The sequence below is a fragment of the Austrofundulus limnaeus genome, unplaced genomic scaffold (genome assembly GCF_001266775.1).
Source record: "Austrofundulus limnaeus strain Quisiro unplaced genomic scaffold, Austrofundulus_limnaeus-1.0 Scaffold204, whole genome shotgun sequence".
Classification (NCBI taxonomy): Eukaryota; Metazoa; Chordata; class Actinopteri; order Cyprinodontiformes; family Rivulidae; genus Austrofundulus; species Austrofundulus limnaeus.
This window is the reverse complement of record NW_013952606.1, coordinates 496,178-502,825: the sequence shown is the minus strand read 5'-3', so window position 1 is coordinate 502,825 and position 6,648 is coordinate 496,178. Positions and strand designations below refer to the sequence as shown.

The following is a 6,648-nucleotide window of genomic DNA, read 5'->3' as shown; positions in this document are numbered from 1 at the left end:
AATAAACTATACTAAAAAATATTGCTTTCTGTGTAGCGGTTTAGCATTAGCAGAGCTAAGATTCTTGTTTAGCAGATTAGTGGTCAGTGAAGCTGACTGGTTATCTACGGCCACCAATGACAGTTTGTTTACATAAAAATCAACACTTTACTAAGTTGAAACCAAGGCTTCATTGATGAGAAAATTAACAACCAAGCTTGACTTCAAAGCTGTGAATGATAGTAACTCTGTACTGCATTCATGTGGCTGAAGACTGTGGGAAGACTTGGAAACGTTCATTGTTCTGACTGAAATCACTTTGCAAAATATTTCCCTATGCCAGTGATCTTCCTCTCATACTTCCCCCTTCTAAATCTGATACCTGCTGTCTCTCTCTAATAGAGCGTTGTGGTTCCCTGACGGTCCTCCTGCCTCTTCTCCATCCATCCTTCCCGACACTCGGCCTCGTCTCTTTCGCTTCCTCTACTTTATCTGATGTAATTATCTGAATCTACCTGCCTTTGTCACTCACAGGGCTTCTCGCCTCCGTCTCCTACCGCTCATGTCRTCTTCTCCACTTATCTACCATATCCCCCCGCCACATCTCTGTGTCTCATCTTTGAAGGTCACAGTTCAACTCCTGGTAGTCGGAGCCCATCAGGAACCATTATGGGCCCGATGACAGCGGTGGGGGCCCCCATTCTGTTCTCCTTGGGTTTCCTACATTACAGGGAATCAGATCCTTATAATTCTCCCTCTGAAAAAAGGATTACATCGAGGAGAGAAGGGCTATTAGCTGGTTCCAAGCTGTAATGTTGTGGGGTCTGTGTGTGATCTGGATGAGGGGATGTTGTCTGGATAGCTGGTCGACACACTGGACGGGACACAGGGGCACCTACAGCTAAAGATATTCCTGTCAGGAAGAGCTCCGAGGAATTTAAATTATGAGAGCCAGGAAGCTGATTTTTTGAGGCAAAGCTACATCAAYATAGTCATTAAAGAGGAATTTCCCATGATTGAATACTGCTGTAAGGAATATTTTGWATTATAATCACTTTAATAACATTAATGAGCTCCGGTTTCATCAATAAAAGATATTGGTATGTGTTGTTTTCTCTTCTTTACCAGCTTGTTCTGTGCTGGCAATGAATCCCCRTCTTGAAGAATCTTGGCTTGTGTTTTTGTCACGTTTTGATTGCGARCATTGTGCACTGGGCTGTCTGTGCACCTGAAGTTTAGATCGACAGAGGCCTGTTCTCTTGTTGAAACTGGAAACAAGGTTTTTGTGTGTGTGGTTAAATGAGCTCGACTCACAATCAAAGGCATCCTGTTAAAACAAATTCCAAACAGGCTGCATGATGTCTGTGTTTTAGTCAACTGTGGCCAACACGCTTCAGAGGAAAAATAAAAAGCTTACAATTCATCATCCACACAGCAWTGCCTGTCAGAAGATAGACAAATCATATATGCAGATGACACTGTGTTGTTTTACACCAAACAAACAYGGCAACACTTCTAACCAGTTTAAAATCGATGTATTTTTTACAGGCGAACATTGTGAGCTGAATGCGTCCTCGGGCCAGTGCGTACCCGGTGTGTGTAAGAACGGTGGGCAGTGTGTGAACCGGCTCACGGGTGGTTTCACCTGTCAGTGTCCGAAGGAGTACGAGACCCCCTACTGTGAGATGACCACCCGCAGCTTCCCGGGACAATCGTTTATCACCTTCAGAGGACTGCGCCAGAGGTTCCACTTCACCGTCTCCTTCACGTAAGCAGTTTTTCCACCTCATCCCTCCATAATTACCAATATGAAGCCAATTCTGCTTTGAATATGTTAACATTTACATCAAACAGAAGAAAGTGACGAGGATTAGATTAGGCAATACTTACACCGCAGAAATTAGCCATTTAAAAAGTATTTAAATAAATACTTGATTATAGTCTGAATCTTCTCAAATGAAGTGAAACAATCTGCCAGTTCTGCACTTATAAGACTTCTTAAAATAAGAGAAATTTCGAGGCTAACAAGATTGATAATAACACATCCTGCTTAGTCTCAAAATAAGATAAAAAATTATTATTTTTCTGGCTATAAGATTGTAAGACTTGGTTAGATGGACACTTTTTGTAGTGTAGTTCGACACAAAGACATTTTATCTGTATTCTATGAACTTTTTGTGACATTTGGTGACCTTCCAAAAAGATTTTTCTAATATTTTCATTAAAAGTAAAAACTTAATCCAATTTTAATTTCCTCTACAATATACAGTATATTGGTTGTAAAGAATGTTTTCTAATCTTATAATAGGCTTAATTTGGCTATTCTCTTCTATCTCTCATCAGTAAGATATTAAAGGTCAGCAAATAGTTTTTTTTAATACTTTTTTCTGTCAACAGAGATAAAATCCCTGAAATTCAACAGTATTTCTCAAAATTTTCAGCTTCTGACCAACAAAACAACAGTGGCAGAAGCTTGTAATCCCAAATATTGCTGGATTAAATATACAAACTTTGATTTATGTAATACTATTTTTAATGATTCATGATTGTTTTTGGTATTAATAATGGTAAACTATAGTTGATTTATTTCTGGGTTTTATCTGCGGACCCTGACCTAACATTTCCATTGACTGAAAGCTCCTCTTCTTGGCTTCTTTTCATTTATTATCCAACATATTTTGAACAGAAAGTTTACTTAAAGATGGTCTGACACATAACTCTAAATAAAAAAGTTAATAACATCAGTTGAATGTCATAGCCAAAGGTATCTGTTTAAATGCTGACTGTACAACGTCTGGGTTTTTTAATAGTTGAATTCTGCTTTTTAAACAAACAAACTGTAGCAGGATATCTTGCTGTGATTCACAACCAGCGGGTGTGAGTTGTATTTTTTTTTTTAAAAAGAGCCGAGTTTAGTCAGCTAAAGTGTGTCAGCTGGGGCTTGTCGAGACGCGTACACGCTTTTCCCTTTGTGTCTTCGCTCCCTCCTCTGAAGACACAGAGCGCAGAGAAGGCAGCGCAGCACCACGCATGAGTTTTTAAAAAAACTTAACGAGGCTTGTTTCTCACAGTCAAATAAAACTGAAACTGCTGCAGGGGGAAACAACCCAGCTTGGCAAGTTTTAACCGGCAGTCGTCACACATTAAGTAGAGGAAAAAAACCCTCTAACCTCTTGTTTTGTTATTGGTAATAATCAAGGCAGGGTTGGGGGTTGGAATTCATCGACAGYAGGAGAGATTTTTACAGTCCACTGAAAACAGGAAAGGCTGTGTGATGATTTCCTTATCAGTGTTTGACTGCAGCCATCCTGACTTCCTGCCCTCCTCGCCCCACTGGCATCTGTCGGCTGACTCCTCTGCCCAGACGCAAGGACACGTCTGAACCTTACGTCCACCCGTTAATGCCCGTGATTCTTTTTAAACAGGAAAGCTGTTTCCTCTTCGMGGCACAGACATGGAGAGCTTTATCATAAAGCTATCTGTAAGATCTTCAGACTTTCAGTTCTGGTTTGTTTGAATGGGAGAGCCAGTCAGAAACATCAGGTTGAAGCTGTTTAATGACACCATTCTCCTTTGTTTTGTTTTAAAGTGGGGTTATTGTGTATTTTCCAGTCCCATAGTTCAACTCTATATCACAATCAAGTCACTATTTTACCTTTAGTTATTGTGAAAATGCTGTATATATCAAAAAAAGAAAAAAAAATTGAGTTTGCATCATAGCCCCAAGTTTAAACGCGTTGAAACTGGTCTCTCCTACCGTTTCTGACACTGCCACTTCAACGCTTCATCACAACAATGCTTCATTCTGTTTACAACCTTTCGTAGGAGCATTGTATTTTGTTTAAAAAACATTAAATAAAATAAGGAAGCAACATTATGTGATTATATACAGTTAAACCTTACTTGAATGATCACATGTCGGACCCAGAAAGTACATTTTCTGAGCAAGTACATAAGTTATTACAAGACGTTTCTGCTTGTATCGCCCAGTCATCCTCTCGTACATGTACGTCAATGTTGAGCGACTTTTTTGCGAAAAAGYTATAAAAATAGATCATAAGATAAGAWAAAATAAAACTTTATTGATCCCACWGTGGGGAAATTTGCTAAGCTATGTTTTGCAATGAAATCATTGTTTAATTCAATTTTTTAAAAATCATTTATTCATTTAATTTAAAAACAAAACATTCTATTTACAAAAAAATACAAATCACAATAAAATGAAAGTCAGCAGAAAGAAGAAAAAAATCTTATATGCCCCTTTAAAAAAGAAAATTAACTTAAACAGTAATAATAACAATAATAATAACAAAAACATCAAATTCTTCTCTAACAACAATTCGTATGAATACACATTACACTATTTCATATTTCTTTAACAAACCAACTTTTATCATTTTCTTAAACATAAACATTGATCTGTCATTTTTARCRYCACTCTCCAGATYATTTCATAATCCTATTCCTTGGATTAAATTACAACATTCCTTCAAACTGGTTCTAAATTTAGGTTTCATAAACATCTTTGCCCCTTTAAGATTATAACAACTCTCTCTTAACAAAACTGGATGTTTAAAGATATGTTTTTATGAACTGTATACATAACCTGCAAAATATAATCAACCAACTCAGAGAATTTTAAGAATTTTAGTTGATAAAATAATATATTTGATGGATGACAGTAATTAATTTTTTTTCTGTAAAACAAAAATAGGATTTGTAATTATTTTGCATGCTTTCCCCCAAACATCAATACCATAGAATAAATTGTGATTTGTTAATTTAATTAGAAAATTTCCCCTGCTGCTAGTCTGGTGGAGCTGTGTGGGGGAGGGGTGCTCTCTGGGGTGGGAGCTCAGCTGGGGACTGAGCTCCAGGTTGGAGCTTTGTGTAAATAAAATAGGCGGAGCTTTGTACCAGGAGGGGTTTAGGCAGCGTGGCTACCCCACGAGATTCAAGGGTTTCTCAAACACRCATGAATGAGTCAAAGTAACACTCAGATCCACTTTATATAAACCTGAACTGAATGGTTTAAATGTGAAAAAGAAGGATTTAAAAGCGTGATATGTCCACTTTAAGGGTGACTTTATTTCCAAAAATAACGTTGTTCTCAATCTGTAGGTTTGCCACCAGAGAAAGGAACGCCCTGCTCCTCTACAACGGCAGGTTCAACGAGAAGCATGACTTCATCGCCCTGGAGATCATAGATGAACAGATCCAGCTGACTTACTCTGGAGGTTAGGCCTCACAAACATACCTGTTTATGTGTCGTTACCCCCAACTGTCACCAACTCAGGTGTGAATAAACTTTCTCTAAAGCCACTTTTCACAATGAGATGGATAAATAGTTCTTATCAGCACGTGGTTTCTTTTGATTTTGAGTTGAGTGTGTCCAAAGTCAACAAACAGCCGAGACCTMGCTTCACGGCATGCGCCACTGCAGCGTGCACATGCACACATACGCCCAGAGTCATTGTTAATATCAGTAACTGTTGAACTGCAGATCAAACACACATTCTTTGTGCTCGCAACTGTTGTTTTCACACTCGGGTCACTTTCCCATGGCACGGCGCGCGGAGGAATCCGGYCTAATATGATTATGTAGAGCGAAGCTGGTTTGGGAGGGATGCCAGGTCCCCGTGCCCTACTTCGCAAAGGTTAAAACGCGAAACGCACGTATCATGGAAAGCGGTGCTTTAAATTATACGTTGCACTGGATAAGAGAAATGTAAATAAAACTTTCTTTGCAACAAAGCGGGACTCTAGTTGAGTTTCCAGTGAGTTTGCTGGTCTGCAGCGCTCTGTGCAAGTCGTCCCCCTCCCTCGACAAACAGAGTTAAACCCTCAGTATATCTGGTGCTGTTGTGCTGCACAGTTTTCTGACTCAAAGCCATTAATCTCACAGACTAATGTCAGCTTTTGCARCAGTTGACTGATGTTCTTAGTCAAGATCATTTGTCTTCAAAGTGAATAACCTGTGAAGTAGTGGGCTGCCTCTTATTTGCTTACATAAAAGCTCAAGTTGACAATAAATGCAGTCTTTGTTGGAACGTTTATAACTGAGATACATCAGTGTGTGATTGTTCGAATGGAACGTGCTCCTGTTCGTGTAGCTCAGTTTCATCCAGCTTTTTACCTAGAAATCACTAAAATTSGAAGTTAAAAGTTGTGAGGTAATCCTGCTGATTGGATACTTTTTTAACACTCTTTTTGTTTCTCTGAATATTACAGTTTACAGAATCTCCATCAAAACTACGGTCTTACAATAACAGGTTTTGGTCTCAGACAGACTTTTCAGCCTGAATATGTGAGGTACACTTCGCTGCAGCATGCAGAACGGGGCGGTGACAGACCTTTCCGTCAGTCCCATAGTTTATATGGAAATGGGAGTATTGCATTCCGAAAATGAAGGTTGCGCGGGATTAAGAGAGCAAAGGAAGAAGAAAGGAAGAAGTTAGAGAGTTTCTTCTACTCACGTTCAAGTACTCAGAGCATTATTTATTAATTTCTTTTATCCACCTCCCCAAACACAGACACTCAGGTTAACCTCACAGATTTAACACCTAAGGTTAACCTTAGAGGATTAATTATTAATTTCTTTTATCCACCTCCCCAAACACAGACACTCAGGTTAACCTCACAGATTTAACACCTAAGGTTAACCTTAGA

The 6,648-nt window shown here is 38.9% G+C and overlaps 1 protein-coding gene across 4 annotated transcripts in view; it reads left to right on the top strand.

The window, feature by feature from the left end:
- The window catches only part of celsr1a (cadherin EGF LAG seven-pass G-type receptor 1a), a gene marked incomplete at its 3' end in the record, with an annotated part of 97,487 nt that overhangs the window by 40,427 nt on the left and 50,412 nt on the right, over positions 1–6,648 (top strand). For all 4 annotated transcript variants that reach the window (XM_014018842.1, XM_014018845.1, XM_014018843.1 and 1 more), the window contains 2 exon segments: positions 1,528–1,747; positions 5,101–5,216. In XM_014018842.1, coding sequence (XP_013874296.1) covers positions 1,528–1,747; positions 5,101–5,216 — 336 coding nt within the window.